This window comes from Bombus affinis, chromosome 6 (assembly GCF_024516045.1).
Source record: "Bombus affinis isolate iyBomAffi1 chromosome 6, iyBomAffi1.2, whole genome shotgun sequence".
Lineage (NCBI taxonomy): Eukaryota > Metazoa > Arthropoda > Insecta > Hymenoptera > Apidae > Bombus > Bombus affinis.
This window is the reverse complement of record NC_066349.1, coordinates 2,842,212-2,858,477: the sequence shown is the minus strand read 5'-3', so window position 1 is coordinate 2,858,477 and position 16,266 is coordinate 2,842,212. Positions and strand designations below refer to the sequence as shown.

Below are 16,266 nucleotides of genomic sequence, written 5' to 3'. Positions count from 1 at the left end.
GAGCAAATTACAATATAACTACGCGCGTCGAAATTTCAATATACCAACGGCAGCGTTGGCGGTAATTGTCAGATTTCAAAACCATTAAATTAACTAATTTGTTTGAATTTATTGGGTCGCCCGGAAAGTTCGTTCTGATTTAAATTTTCATTCGATATACATTTATTGAATTATATAGATGCCATTTTGTTCCACAACCTTTCTCCATCTTTCACACAACTTGAATATCCTTCCAGAACCTCTCAGGTTTTTTGGCGAAAAACTTTTCAGTATGACCTTTCATGTCGATTAAATTCCTTAAAAATCGGAACGAACTTTCCGAACAACCCAATATATTATCTTTACCGATTACACAATAATTTAAATACATTCAAAGAAAACAATTTAAATAAATGGACAAGTTTATAAATTTAAAATTTCAAAGGCGTTTTTAAACGATATATTTTACACACACATACACATATGTTTCTCATTTGTTAAAAAATCTAGACTTTCATTGGTTTGTGTTGCTTTGCAGTAAATACCGTGCAAAATGACGTGCGAACCCCATTACAAATGCTGCGGGTTTCTCGTTCAATCGTAATTTTTAGTCATCCCGCGAACGCGATTTTTTTCTAATAAAATTGAGTTGGTTTCGTCTAAAAAAGATAAAATCTTTCTTTTCGTACACAGTGTTATGATATTAAATGAAATTTGAACCATGCAACAACCAACTGAAAACTGTATGCAGGAAAAAAATTTTCTGTTTGAAAGATCAGATTTGAATCGACAAACTTCCAGAATGTTATTTGGAAAATGGAAATTCGGGCAAGTGAAATATTCTAATTCGTCAACAAATTTGTTTTCACAGGTATCATACTGAAATGATTACTCTCTGCCAATACATTGAAGAATTAATAAAAACCTTGTTCTATCCTAATTTTTAATAGACCAATTTGTTTCATAAACAATCATTCGAAAATACATCCGACTCGTTTGTTACACCACCAATGGATAAAATATGTATAACAACGCCAAAGGCACCAGTCAAGTATAAAAAGCAAATTAAGAAGGGAGGTTTAAGGCCAAAAAAGTTACATTACACCGACGATGAATTGGATGCCATAGATAGCGGCGTTTATATTCAATTTAACCAATCAAATAATATGTTTCACAAACAACGTATAGCAAAATGCAATAGATTCGATTCTTCGCAGAGTCAAATACATAGATTACGCGTGAAATTAGACAAGATTAAGGTACAAACGAATGATAAAGAAAACGATAAAAATATTATAGGAAACAACAAAAATAATGTAGTACAAGAATCTTCTGTAGGTAGGTCTACAAAAAGTGAGAAAATATACATGCACGTGTCAAAAACTAAAAACATTGATACCAAAGGGAAATTAATTCATTTTCGCGTATAACAGTATATGTTAGCTGTTAATTTAATTATAATAAGTATGTTATTATTAAGGGAAAGATTGTAATAAGATTGTATGATATAATACCATTTTATAAAATAATAGATTTATAACGAGTAAAATTTATGCAAACTTAAAATGTCTCAGATATTTAATATATTCACTATAATATTGAAATGGTACCTTTTTTTCTTGGTTCCTCAGTATTCAATCCAAATGCAGAAACATTATCACAATGTGACAATAATCTTAATTGGAAAGAAAAATTATATTGGCTACAGCCTAGAAGGGAAGTCGGTGTATGGATTGAATGCTGTAGAAAAAAATGTAAAAAATGGAGATACGTTGAAGATTATCATGATCCAGTTGATGTGCCCAAAATATGGTATTGCGAAATGAATTCTGGTCTGTACATTTTGTTTTGAAATATATTGTATGTTTCATATGTACATGTGTGTTTAATTTTATTATATGATTTCACAGACAAATCAATGGCATCTTGTGATATATCAGAACATCCTACATCATGTAGCATCAAGACTGATTTAATTGAAAATGCTTATAACGCAGGTAGCATTGTTTGGGCATATGTCAAAGGCTACCCATGGTGGCCTGGTATTATTAACGACTGTCCTGATACTTGCACATATTACAAATTACCTAAAAATTCCTCTAAACCTGTAAGGTTATATGTTCTTTCTTATATAATATAGCTTCTATATATATATATATATAGCTTCTATATATATATATATATATATATATATATATATATATATATATAATTTACAGAGCAAATACTATGTCACATTCTTTAACGAAGAAAAACTTGAAGCCAATTGGATTCTGAAACGAAATCTTAAACCACTTGCAACAAATAAATATAGTACACTTATTAAAAAGGTATTTAATCTTATTCAATTTAATCTCTTCAATTTCACTATAAATAATAATGGTCTTTATTGCAGACAAAGTTTAATGGAATTGATTATCAACAGCTCTTACAAAAAGCACACAAAACAGCTACAGATGCTCTTGCATTATCAATTTTAGAAAGGTTAAGAAGATTCAGCTTTTTGGCACTATATGAAAAATTTTATGATATTAATAACAATTCAACACAATTAATTAGCAACACTACAAGAACCGATATTTTATCAGAAATGGAAACAAATTCAGATGATGAAATATCCTGTTCACATCCCATAAACAACCATTACACTTTGAAAGAATATTATTTAGAAGTAATATGTAAAAATCGAAACGCATTAAGTAATGTTGTGAAGTAATTTTTATCATAAATTCAAAAATAATAAATACATTGATGTTATAAAATAAATGATTAATATGTACGTATGTTCATTGCAGTCAAACATTATTTGACATAATAGTAATTATATATTAAATATATTTGTAGTATATAATTTCTTACATTGTCCAAATCATATAAAATAGAAAATATAACTTGCAAATTTGTTTTTATAAGTTGCTCTTCACGTTCTTACGTATTTTGTATCGAATACAAAACATATGTTTATGGTTATAAAATGATCGAGCTGCTTATCGACTTAGCATTTACCAAGCGAGTATTACTCTAATTTCTTATTTAATTCATGGAATATCCGCGTTGCGGCAGCACATAACACAGAATGTCTACATATTAAAATTATGATATCAAATAATAAATCATCCATTTGCTAATTCTTGATCTTTTTACATAAAGCAATTCTTTACGTTCAAAATTTTATGCTAAATTTTATGTTAATCTATATATAATTCATTGATATGAATTAAATATGAATTTATCAAAATTATGTAACGGTTACCGTTATTTAAGAAAAACATAGAAAAAGAGAATATAAATCAATTAACGTTTAATGTCTAATAATATATATATACTTCGAATTTTAATATTTTTCTATGAAACAACTTATAACATATCAATCCTTCTTTTTATTTCTATCTAAGAACCAAAGGTTTTATAAAATGCAGCAAAGTTACTAATGTTACTATAACCGAAATTAATAACCTATTATCGACTGTTAATGCGCTGATAACGTTGTAACATTTATTAAAATATCCGTCGTTTCTTACAGGATGAAACGATTATTCTTTATTGTTCTTCGAATAACAAGACTCGATGATGAATCGTGTCGTGAATTAATTAACATAAGTTGTCAACGCTGATTATCGACGTGTAACATCTCCTTCAAGAATCATCACAATAGGAACGACGAATTCTTGTGGATCATTGTCGAACAGCTGTGCATTATAATTAAAATGAAAGTGTTTGATGGAGGCTAATGATGCTGTTTACCAACCGACCTCGCTTCTTCGTATTCGATGTCACCATTCGATTGCGGAACCTCCTCTTGAACGGAAATCAAACGTATATAAATGGTTGTAAATCGATATGTTAATGTGGCGCAAAGTTCGGCGGGGTCGGTTAGGTCAATGTGACGTCAGCGGATACGGAGACCCTCGACGTGGTGAACTGCGACAATATTTGCGTGCAAAACGTTTCTTGAATGTATGCATACGGTATGATCGTGGCCAATATATCGACTTGTCCCTTCCTTATTTCGGAATTCTGCCAGAAACAGGTCGACGCTAACCCTAGCAGTATTCGATCATTTTTGCGATTTCTATGCTTCGATGCAGATAATATGTATTAATGTTAATAAAGGATAGACATGAGTTTGTTTAGATCGATCGTATAAGAACAATTGAGAATTCGAAATTTGACCTTGAATCTTTAGATTACTATTACAGAGGATGTATAGAATAATTTATATTTTCTGAAATTTTTCCAACAGTTGGATTTCAATATTAAGTTCAGTCAATAAATTCTATGTCAAAAATAGTATCAGAACGTAGAATAAAGTAATAAAGAAATAAACGAGACAATCCAAGTAATTATGTTCACATTTATTTTGTCTACATGTTTACAATTATGTCTAGCATATGATTTCGTAAGATTGTAATATTAGGTTAAGACGTTAAGGTATAGGCATATACCTATATACACAATCTTACTGTTTATAATCATAAAATATAATAAAATAATATAATGTAATAATAATCTTTTACCGTATTGTAGGACAAGAATAGATTTTTCAATGCCAAAAAATTATCGACATTTCTTATTTGTTTTAGGCAATTAATATTGAAAGAGAAGAAACGGGAAAAATGGCACAAAATCAAAATAAATTAATAAGTTGGATAGTCAGCCGTTTCTTCGGATGACCCGTGGTCCATTCTCTGATCCTTCGCAGTTAATGCTCCTCCCTGTTGATTCTACCATGGAAAAAAAAGAAAAACGATAACCCCAGATACCATAGCGAGTACATACGTGTTTGTTATCATTCTCGTAATACTCGGACGATCGTGTTGCTAACCGAGGTACGCTCGGGTTATCTGGCTTGTTTGTCCTTCGTTATAATTTCGTTACGTTTCTTCGCGCTTTTCCTCGCTTGCTCTCCCACAAAAAAAAAAGCTCGCTCATTAATTCACCTCCGTAATCGTCAACAATTACCGGTAGTTTTCATTTCTTTTCTTACCCGTTGAGCAAACGAAGGAAAGAAAACGTTCAGATTTTATCGTAGTGGCGTTTTATATGTCCATTATTTTCGCCGTGTAAGAAAATCGCCGTCAATTTTTCAATATTTGTAAATATCAAAGATGGTTATTATTTGTATGGAGAGACAATAAAATGGCGGAATAAACATTTCTGGACTTAGTAATATTTCAATTAATCGTTTAATAGACTACAAAGTTATTTGCATGTTATTTTTAAATAATTACTTTCCGAGAAGTTTTTACATTTTAAAATGATCTTAATGAATCATTATATGATCTTTTGATACCTGTGTATATATTTTTAATGCATTTTAAGGAGTTGAGCAATTTATTAAATTAATAGGCATCGATAAGAATGCAAAAATTTTTGTCATTCTTATTTTACATGTATATACATGTAAAGTAACGTGAAGCTAACTGCTGGATAATTTCAGATGCAGCATATTCGCTTTACAAGCGAATTTTCAAAACGACCAAAATGTATCGAATGGATAAGAACATCAGGCAATGTTTTATCACACGATAAATCCAGCTTATCGATCATGCTTGCGTTTCGTTTCGACACGTTGTTTAAATCAATTTCGTTGATGGACAGTGCAACGCGATACCGTGACGGAGGGCCATTTTAATCACCATTAATGAGCATTTCGATCATTGAAATACGCTCTCTTCGATGTTGCACAGACAAAACAGTTGGATACACGGGATGACGCTCGTAAAGGAGACATTTATTGGTCGTAAAGGCATGCTGGCTGTATCTTGTGCAGTTTGGACCGATCCTTAAAACGTAGAGAACTCGTCTTTCCGACGATCGTTTTGTACCAGCACGTTTAGGAACCATCATATGACAATGGGGGCGTACGTAGTTGACAAACATGGGAGCGGCGTATTGGGTCGATGGCAAAAGGAATAAAGGGAAAAAAGGGGAAGGATATAGCAGTTGGGATATATGTATGTATGCGAGGAAGAGAATATATTCTGACTCGACCTTTCTACCTAGCCTTACGTGTATTTCACTCGCTTTATACCTAGGCGTGGCCTATGTGTTCCCTTGCCTCTGTGAATTATCGCGCTTCCGGTAGAATCGTCCGGCAGAATAATTCGTTGGACGAAATTAACATTGAATTAAAGTCTTTTTCTTGAAACGAGAAATCGATCCTATTGTTTCTCAAAGAAGCATAAATTCGTGTCTTATATTACTTTCTCCTTAATTCAAATTATTTTATTTAGAATCAATGTGCGTAGTTTCGAAAATACTCGACTTTCTCCTGATATTAATTGGAAAATTCTTTTCCAGACTAAACGAGCATTTAATGAGCTTCAAGGAAGTATAACGAGTATTACGTAATGAGAATTGGAATTCCAGGGAAAGACGTGCTGATTCGCCAGAAAGGCATCGGATACAGAGATGTTCTATCTATAAGGATAAAAGAAAAAGGAACGAGAGGATCATCGAGCTGTGTGACTATGCGTTCGCTTTTGCATAGTTTCATGGTTCCTGGATTTCGCGGCCGACCAACCGAAAAATTAAAATGATGCTATGGTAACGCCGTTTCTAAATGCGTCTCTGGTGACGCGTCTCGCAAAGGCCTCTTCTTACTAAATGTGACTTTAACGAGCAACATGGAGAACGAGGAGTACGGGGAACGACCTGCGCGCGGATTCGGGCGCGGTCAATGCCGTCTAGATGTTCGCTATTACTATCCGGACCTCCTGGTATTTTCGTCATGGCCTACTAATACACTCCGCAAATTCTTGCCCTACCACGGGGGCCACTGTTCGACAATGACGTAGTCGAGGAAATATGCCGATCGTGAGCCATGTCACTGACCGTGATGTCCAATTTCTTCGCTTTTTATTCTTTGAAAACCAGCCAGCCGAATCCGTTGTACCCTCTTCTTTGTTAGATGTGCAATAGATCCGAAAACAACAATCTCTTCTTGATTCGCATTTGATCACTGATCATAACACCTGAAACTTTTGTACAATTTGTGTGTTGTACTTTAGAAATTCGGAAGTGAAATTCCAGAGAATTGCGAAATAAATTTCTTAGGAAGAAAGATACACGTACGATTGACGACTACTTCTATAGGCTTGGCTGTTTCGTGAAAGCATTCTTTTTTTGAAATGTTTAGTCTTCCTTGAGAAGAGCTTCGAATTTTCTAGCCTAAGGAGTTCGACTTGCTATATATTCATGATTACCATCGTTGTGAGGAAAAAGAAAAGACAGATGCATTTATATTTAAAAGATTTGTAGGATAAGGAATTTTTCAATTGAATACACCATTTCCCGACGGTATATATGTATAAATATATTAATCATCCTCCTTCGATGGTCATGGTTTTTAGGAAAATTATATTTAACCTATTTCACTACCTAATGCGGAGGTATGTTTATGATGTATAATATATATTCGGAACCGCGTTGCCCATAGTCAGAAGCCACTCTTCTTTCATTACGACATGCTAGTGCGTGTCTTAAAAACACTAGGAAATTAAACGTTTACGCAATCCTCTCACTTTTAGAATTTCCTTTGCTAAAGGAAGACGTACAAAAAACATTTTATTTTTGTCGATTTTTGTTTTTCGAGAAAATACGTTATCTACATTCAGTGAGCTATAAAGATATTGAAGTTAATTTTCAGTCTTACAATGAAAAACTATCTTTCTATCTGCATTTCATCACAATTGCCAACATGTGTAGGGTCGATGATGCAATATCAACTATATATATTTGTTTCTCCGCGCATCGAACATTTATCTGTTCAACTCATTATCGATGAACGCCAGTCTTGCCCTATTTCGTAAACCTCGGTCATCGTGCAACACTATTTAGCTCCCAACGCGATAAAATTTTTTGAATTTGGGACACGAGAAAACACAGGGTCGTTAGGTCGTTCCCAGTTGATAATATACTACCGATGTGAAATACATATAAGTGCATTGGTTACACAAATGATACAGCGGTGAATAGAGTGAGATTTCACTCAACGACAAGTCATGTTACACGGTGAAGAAGATATAAATCATCATTGCGACGAATCGAACGTCCCATTCGAATGCGCATTATCGCGTCTGGCAATCGAGGCAGATAAAGAGTTCTCTGTCGCAATCAACTCGTGCTCGTAATATATACCGTTGATAATTAAGCGATCATTGCTTTTTCTCGCGGCTACTTTTCCTTTTCTTTGGAATGCTAAATGTGTATGGAACTTCACAAGGTAAAAACAGAAAGATAAGAAGTCTGTAACCACGCGTTATGAGCCTTGAACTCATTGTCACTGTTGTCAGTGACGAAGCACTCTGTGCCAACAGTCGTCATAAAGTGCAGCAATGTGAGTGTACTTGCAACTTTAACGTTACCTTCGATGACTAGCGAGTTAATACGAATTCCACTGGCTACTCAAGAAGTTAGTTATATTTTATAAGATGTGTGTAAAGTCGTAAAATAATTTTGTGGATTATATTCTACATTGACAAATATGACTGAATCATTGAAGAACTGTAGTTTATTCGAATACGTGAAGAGACAAGATAGCGATAACCGAATGGTTTCAATAGTAGAGATTCATTAGTTGTTTCCTTCGCTCGTTTTTACTAGTTTCGATAATAGGTACTGACGTTTAAAAAATTGAAGTCTATATGGTTGGTCTAGTCGACTGCGGCGAATCTTAAACCTTCGATAAATCTTGGGATTCTTGAAATGTCGATGAATATTCGATATGTCATATATTCGATATTTTACACCTACAATCCTTTGTATATAAATTTATATTATATATATTTCATCTTTCTTACATGTAGATATACCTTATATAGAAGATACTTTATATATGTACAAGGATAAATGTAAAAAAAGATTACATTGATTTTACTAAAATAAACATATATATCCTGTTGCTATGTATTGAAATGGTTGTTTGTTCAAAATGATCTCAATTGTGACTTGTGACCACGAAAGAGTTAATTAATAGAATACGGTAGCGATGTACGAATGCAGTCATCGTCCGTGCCCGCCACCTGCATCATTCACGGGGTGCGTTAAGTCGCATCCCCGCTCCTGATATCGCGCGAACCCACTTCCCCACCACGCTTCCGTCGTTCGGCGGAACGAACGCACTCTCACGCACACGTTGCTCTATCCCCACCATTCAACGGCGCGATGGAAACGCGCACTCGTGACTGGTGGAGTTCTCGCCAGCCTCCGCGCAGCTTAGTCTGCGCCGCTCATTCCACTGGTTTGGATCTTCGTTTGCGTTCGCAGTTGTTCCGGCAGTACGTTCAGTTTCGTGCACGTCGATGATTCCGTTGGTGTAACGGAGTTACTTGGTTATTTCGACCGCGGTCGTCGTCCCTGATTGTTGATCGTCTCGTCAATAGAGTTGTAAAGTCAATTCGCGATCGAAACGGGGAAACGAGGAGTATATACACATCGACAAACGAAAGCCGGTTCGCATGTATCCTCTCGCACACGCGTTACCGAAAGCGGAAGGAAGTCTATGGTCGAAGGAAGAGATATAGTGAAGTCGTAAAATAGAGCCACATAGATACCTTTTAAGGATTCAAACAAAAGTAAAGTAATTTGAGACTATTGATTTGAGAATTTTCGGGATTATAAGGAGTCTAGAGTCTCGTTCAGGGCTGTACGATGTCAACTCGGAGCTATTCCTTTCCGCGTTTTTCGTAGATGAACGTTTTAATTTTTAACAACTGTAAATGAATTTTTATTAATTCGGCGATTGTTACTAAGAAATTGAAGAGGATTTAATATCGTAGAACTTTAACGAAACACTAAAAGTAATACGATTTTAATATGTTTCATGTCGTATTAACGTGATTTATCATCCAGACCGCGTGGATCATTGCCGAACCACGCGGTACGAGACTTATTACTGCGAGATTTTTGTAATCTAATATTTAAAGGGCTTCTATGCAATAGTGCATGCGTACTATGCAATACATCAATGCGTCTCTCCGTTTAATGCCTTAATTTACGACTTCACTACGGCAGTGCTCCGTTAACTGGCCACGTTTTTACATAGATAATATCAGGGACTCGCTTTACTAATTTAATTGCAAGAATTAGTAGGGATAACGATGGTCAGTTAACGTGGCACTACGAGAGTATGGTTCCATCGACTATACTTCTCGTCCACGTCTCTCCGTTTTGTCCCCACTCTACTCGGTTCTTCGTTTTTCGCTCCGTTCGAAGCGTTCTTTTCCACCTTCTGTCTCGTTTGTCTCCTACTCCTTCACGTTCGTTCTCGATCGTGTGCCACGCTTCCGGCTGACAGTGCGGTTTTCGGGCCTGCGCGACTCGCCAATATAGTATCCTTCCTTCTCCTGTGCGATTCTCAGTGATTTACGAATCTTCTGACGAATCTATTTCTTCGAGCTTACTCGTTGTCGATAAATAAAGGAAGTCCGCGTCGAGACATCACTTTACTTAAGAGTGCGTCATATTTCGTATCTGGAAATGGTGCACCTGTCCGTCCTTTTCGTTCTATGTCTTCCGACGAAGGATCGATCGAAAACCTTGCAAGGATTTGATTGTGAAGCCCCAATGTCGACGATGGTCGCCGAATATGTACTACTGGAAAATGAAACGCCTTGAACGTTTGGTGAGTGAACATTCTGCCATAAATTTATAGCTTCTTTCATGATTTTTGCTCTTCCAGACATTAGTTTACGATAATGTGTTATGAGATATTGTATACTCGCGGAAATCGAATTTTTATAGTCAAATATGTTTGTAAAGGGATGTTCACAAAAAGATAGACTGACGATTTTATTCGTTAGGAAATTTTTCAAAGTTGATGATTTATCGATACCCATGTCGGGACGGGAACGACGTGGGATTATGTAACGCGCGTAATTTGAACGTGTATACCACGTGTCCACTTATGTTGCTATTTTTACTTTATCATTTCTCTTCTTACCCATTTAAGATTGTTCGATCGAAACAATCAAAAGAGAAAAATCATTAATTTAATTGTAATTTAGCCGGAAGTCATATTCTTAATATGCCTAATAAACATACGTATTACGATTGTAACCGCTGAGTTGATTCGAACATGAGGAATACTGGAAATGGGTAGGCTGGTGTCGTTAGACACGGACACGCCCATTGGTCGGGCTCATCGTCGTCCGTATGTTTCGCGAAGCTTAATTAAATTAAACGCCTTGTAGTGGTTTTCTAAGGTCGCTTGGTGTCGCACCATATTTGGCTGTCTAAAAACTACATTTCGCCCTTGTGGATTCGTGTTTCGATATTTTTTCCTGTGTTTCTTTCCGTACCAATTATTCAAACATGATCTGGTCGGGCTATTATTAGATTCGTTTCGGTTGGGATAGTTGAGGAAGAAGGGGGAACGTTATCGAGAGGACCGCGTCTTGGCTTCGTGTCACGCTACGCGGTACGTGACACGCCGTCGAATAATTTCTTCGAACGATTTCAGAACGTAGTTTGCAACGATCAATCTTTTGAAAAAATCTCAAGTTTCGAATTGAATAAAATCATCGAGTTCATGGAAAGTTGTTAAATGTACTATTTAAAAATTGAAATATTTAAAATCAGACGTTCAACGAATGAAACTATTGAAACGATTACAAACTAGAGTCAAGAGTGTTCATCTCGTCATACGCACGCCCTTATCCTGTCGAATGAAACGGACGTTCGACACCAGAGCGCGTTGCGTCTTGTATAGCAACGCGTATAATATGCACAGCGCACACTGTGAACTCGTGTGCGAGTAGTCTGGCGCCAGCAGGTGCAGTTAAATATAGCTTATGCAACGGGTATCCTCCTTCTTTTCTTTTTCTCTTCTTCTTTATTCTCCTTTCTTCTATCCTCTTTCCCTTGCCCCACGAAAAATGGCACATAAACAAATGTGAAGTAATAAAAGATACTAATTCCTCCTTATGAAGGATCCGATATTTTAGAATATTTGTAATCGATAGAGAGCACGTTCTCGTAATAAATTAATACAAATGTTTTGTTTATACCAGTTCGCACGGCGGAAATATTGCGTTTCGAAATGAATCGATGTATCCCTTGTCTTTCACGATTTCGACAAGAAGAAGGAAAACAACCGCGAAATCGAAGCTTTCCGAGAGACATTAGAATCTACACGGTTTTGTGTACCTGCGGATTTTTTCGGAGATTCTTCTAATCGCCTGCCGGTATGCATTTTCTACGTTTGCTTGTTTTTTCGTTGTCATTCGTGAACCGAAATATTTTCGAAAGTTTTCATTGAATTTTATCTTTCTTTTTCTTTTTGCATTGTTTATCGCATATTCGATAAAAGAATGGAGCTAGAATTTTCGTAAGTAGGCTAGAAAATTAATTCATGCGTAAATTTAGTTGAAACGATTTCTACGTACGAGATGGTGACTTCGGTTTACGAAAATTATGGGAGAGAATTCGCATTCCCGGGAGCACCAATTAGATTTTACCGCAGCCCATGAAATTACTCCATCATATCGCGGAATAGTGTATCGAAAAACTTTTTTATTTCTTTTTTGCGCGTAGGACGTCGTTCGATTCCTCCTTGGTGAACAAGACCAGCCATATTTAAATAAAAAAAGAACATATTAATGCTCATTATGGATATTAGCCTTCGGCCATTTGCATAAAGGCGGAGACGTTGATACAACTGGTCGTGCGATAACGAGCGACGGATGGCATGACTGGTTGCCAGAGAATTTTTATTTTTTCCCCCCTTCCTTTCATTTTTATCTTTCTCTTTTCTATTCCCTCGCGCGTGCGCGCTTGCATGACTAACAAAGGAAAGAAGAGAAGAATCGTGAATTGCCGAGATTTCATTTCGTTCCAGTACAGAGCTTACAAATATTAGTTTAGCAATTGTGCATAATGAAGAGAAGTTTATCGAAACAACGACTATTTTAAATTTTGGTGAATCTTCGAATTTTTAAATTTCGAACGTTAAAATTTAGCATCGTTTTTAAACGGTTTCTAAATAATTTCAAATTTACATAGACATGGCATTAGTTATATAAAATATAGTCTCGACATGATTGTGTTATTTCGTGTCTTTCCACGGGAGAAGAATATCTCGTAGGAAGAAAAATTCCTACTTAAGTTGCATGCCATGAGTCGCTTCATAAAACCGGTTGCCAGATACATACACGGAAATGTAAATTTACAGAAGAAGCGGCTCTGAATACTGCGAGAGAAAAAAGAGAAGCTGCTTATGTTGAATGCAGCTCCTGCATACGTGAAATTACGTTAGCCACGGAAATAATATACATACGTTTAATAAAATCAAGGAAATTATCGTTAAGATTAACAGACGAGCTAAAATAAAAGGGAATGAAATATTTATCTTGACGTTTTTATTATGCTACGTGCAAGAGCAAAAAATGGCGAGAGTAAAAAATGCGAATTAACAAGTTAAAAGCATAATCGTGGGTATAAAAACTTGAATACAAACTTGCCTTAATACTCTGTCACGACCGTTAGCACAAGTGTTTGGTTGTATTGATAACATAGGTAATGTCGGATATCAATAACGTATTGAAAGTTTTAAAAAAATCGGTGACATTGGATGTATGTACACTCGACCTCGACTCCATAAACCTCGTGACGATATATGCATATAAACTCGCGTATTATTCGGTTGGTTTAAGTATTAAAGTCATCCTCGATTATGTAGCTACATGCATATAGTTGAGCAAGAAAGAGACAGAGAAAGAGTAATGTGGACGGATGGTTGGGAATGAATAGGAGAAAAGTGGATGCGTACCCATAGGCGTCGCCATTTGCATTATTAAATGAGAACTCTATTTACTTCAAACTAAACGTAATATCACGTGAAAACCGAATGCAATGATATGTATTATATTTGTATCATGAAAAATTAGCTAACGTTTGAGTAGTAGATTCTTATGTAAAGACTATGTAATCGTTGTTATGTGTTGAAAAGTGCAAGCAGCATAATGGTGTCGACACTATATTACATAAAAAAGAGAAAGTTTGAAAGTCATTGAAAAAAAAGAAGAAATAAGAAGTATAGATTTGGTGTGATTTTATGCCGCGTACAAAAGCCTTGCGACGCCCATGCGTATGAGGAAAAGGGTGGAGCGAGGAGGTAAGAGGCAGACGAAGCACAGCAAGATGCCTTAGGATCGAGTCTCTCCCTGACGGCGTTTATTTATTACCAGTATTAATACCAAGCCCCGCAGAGTCGGTTGGTGATTACATAAAACATGCTTGCCCCTCCTACCATCGGAGGCAACCCCCTCATCTCCACCCTGCTCGCCTTCTATCTGAACGATGCTATCTCCCGTGGTAATGGGGCTTGGCAAACGAATCTATTCGAAAAGAAAAGGAAAGAAGGAAAAGAATGAAAAAGCAGAGGAACATTCGTTCGGCGTATCTTCGGTCGATTCCACGTGGAAAAAGAGGTGCAACCGTCGTGATCGCATAGTTCGGATTTTACGATCGACGACCTCTAGGTATTGAACTTGACCCAAACGCGAAACGTGGTTAGCAGAATCTATACTATAGGTTAATCATAAGTACTTGGTGAGAATTTGCAGCTATTTGCAGCCATGTTGCTTCTCTTGACTTGCTATATTCTCTGTGTATTCATTATCGATATCCTTTCCTTGGCAGATGTTGCTTGCTCGATACCCTTGTCCTCGTTCTAACAGTCCTAAACGTTTTTAAAAAGCTTGAACTATATAAAATTAATAACGAACGTCTACGCCCTTCTTGCTAACAGTCCAATCGTAAATGAATAATAGTTCCTTCTTCCTGCTCTTCCCCAACTCCTCCAACGGTTTTCTTTAGTTCCCTGCGCGTTTCCTTTACCGCACTTATTTGCACCTTGGCATCGCCGCTTTTTTTTACGCTCGGTGCACTAAACGTATAAAGCGGACAGTGACTTCTACGCGCTTTATTGTAATCTCTGAGATCTCTGGGAACCACTTTTTCGCACGTTTAGTTGTTTCTTTATCAACGGTCCAATGACCATTGCCAACTTCGAGAAAGTACGGCACTCGGTAACGGGAAACGTATGTTGGTCCGCGATTGTTTCTTAGAAGGAGAAAGAAAAAAGCGAGAGGATGGTGTGTGTGAGAGAGAAAGAGAGAGCGAGAGGGGGATCGGCGGAGTGAGTGAGGGTAAAGGAAAGAGCGAAGAGAACGAGCTAAAAAAAGAAACGAGCCACGAGAACAACGTGGACGAAACGAATGGACGAAGAAAGATACGAAAAGGGCAAGGGACGAACTCTGAGGACGGTGGATTAAAGCTAAAAACATCGGACGGAGTATCTGTTCACATCTTACCGGGCAGCATTAGATTGAAGTTGAACCTTCTAATACTGTCAGGTAAAGATGTCGTCAGGATTCCGAAATCAACGTGATTGGAATTGTCATCGGGCTGGCATAATTTCACTTGAATATTGTCGTTGTTCGGATTTGATTTATACTGAAATAAGTCGAAACGACTGGTAATTGGTGTCGTTAAAAGCGTGTTCTTCTTATGGATTGTATATTTCAATATGATCTAGTAAAAGCTAACTCTTTATGCTAAAATATGTGTATAAGAATCGGAGTTACGAAATACAAGAACAGTTCAAATTTGCCGTAATCGGTTTTTATGGATGAATCGCGTATGTTATAAGTTTGAACTTTCCTTGTATTTTTCAGATCAGATAATATGTAATATAGAGGAATAACTATGTTAATGTAGTATCTTATATTAGTTATAGGTATAGACTAACTTAGATGTAAGTAAATTAATTAAAGAATAGTAAGTAACTGCCTATTATGTATATTAGAAAATTGTCCTGTATTGCAATTTAAATTCTGCGCGACATGTGATATGGTATGATGTGTCGGATCTCTAAATTTCTTATTCTAATATTATTTCATTAGTATAGCTAGAATTTCAAGATCGAGGCAGTCGATGTGTATTTTCGTGGCACGCGTGAGTCAAGGTGTCGTAAGGGAGGGGGCGAGGTCACCTCTAAGTGAACCGAACAGGAATGATAAGTAAAATAAAAGGAAAAACATATTTGACTTAAGAAAGATATTTTATAAATTCACGAATAGGATCTTCTTGAACGATTGAACTAAATCTTAGGCGATCAAAACCTATTCGTGGATCAAGCTACTCATATTTTTTTATATTTCCATCTTTACCTGTTCCAACCTAATGTTCCTCGACGAAAAATAGCCCCGACTAACTGTAAAAAATGGTGGCTGGAAGTCACGTGAGAGAAATGGTCGGTTAATAATTTTCCATCGGTGGAAT

The 16,266-nt window shown here is 36.2% G+C and overlaps 1 protein-coding gene and 1 long non-coding RNA gene across 2 annotated transcripts; both read left to right on the top strand.

Annotated features, from left to right (window-relative positions):
- Positions 1 to 603: 603 nt before the first annotated feature.
- Positions 604 to 2,816, top strand: LOC126917783 (uncharacterized). Its single transcript, XM_050725053.1, has 6 exons — positions 604 to 850; positions 930 to 1,317; positions 1,611 to 1,811; positions 1,890 to 2,086; positions 2,199 to 2,309; positions 2,375 to 2,816. The coding sequence occupies exons 1-6, from the start codon at positions 701 to 703 to the stop codon at positions 2,693 to 2,695; spliced, it is 1,368 nt and encodes a 455-aa protein (XP_050581010.1). The 5' UTR covers positions 604 to 700; the 3' UTR covers positions 2,696 to 2,816.
- Positions 2,817 to 4,566: 1,750 nt separating this feature from the next.
- LOC126918130 (uncharacterized) lies at positions 4,567 to 8,892 on the top strand. Its single transcript, XR_007711237.1, has 2 exons — positions 4,567 to 4,808; positions 5,420 to 8,892. It is a non-coding gene; the product is annotated as an uncharacterized LOC126918130 (long non-coding RNA).
- Positions 8,893 to 16,266: the final 7,374 nt, after the last annotated feature.

Excerpts from the sequence above, each read along its gene's own strand:
- LOC126917783 (XM_050725053.1), top strand. The coding sequence starts at position 701 with ATGCAACAACCAACTGAAAACTGTATGCAGGAAAAAAATTTTCTGTTT. Across the intron at positions 1,812-1,889 it reads GTATTGCGAAATGAATTCTG|ACAAATCAATGGCATCTTGT; the intron begins GTCTGTACATTT and ends ATGATTTCACAG. Across the intron at positions 2,310-2,374 it reads ATAGTACACTTATTAAAAAG|ACAAAGTTTAATGGAATTGA; the intron begins GTATTTAATCTT and ends TCTTTATTGCAG.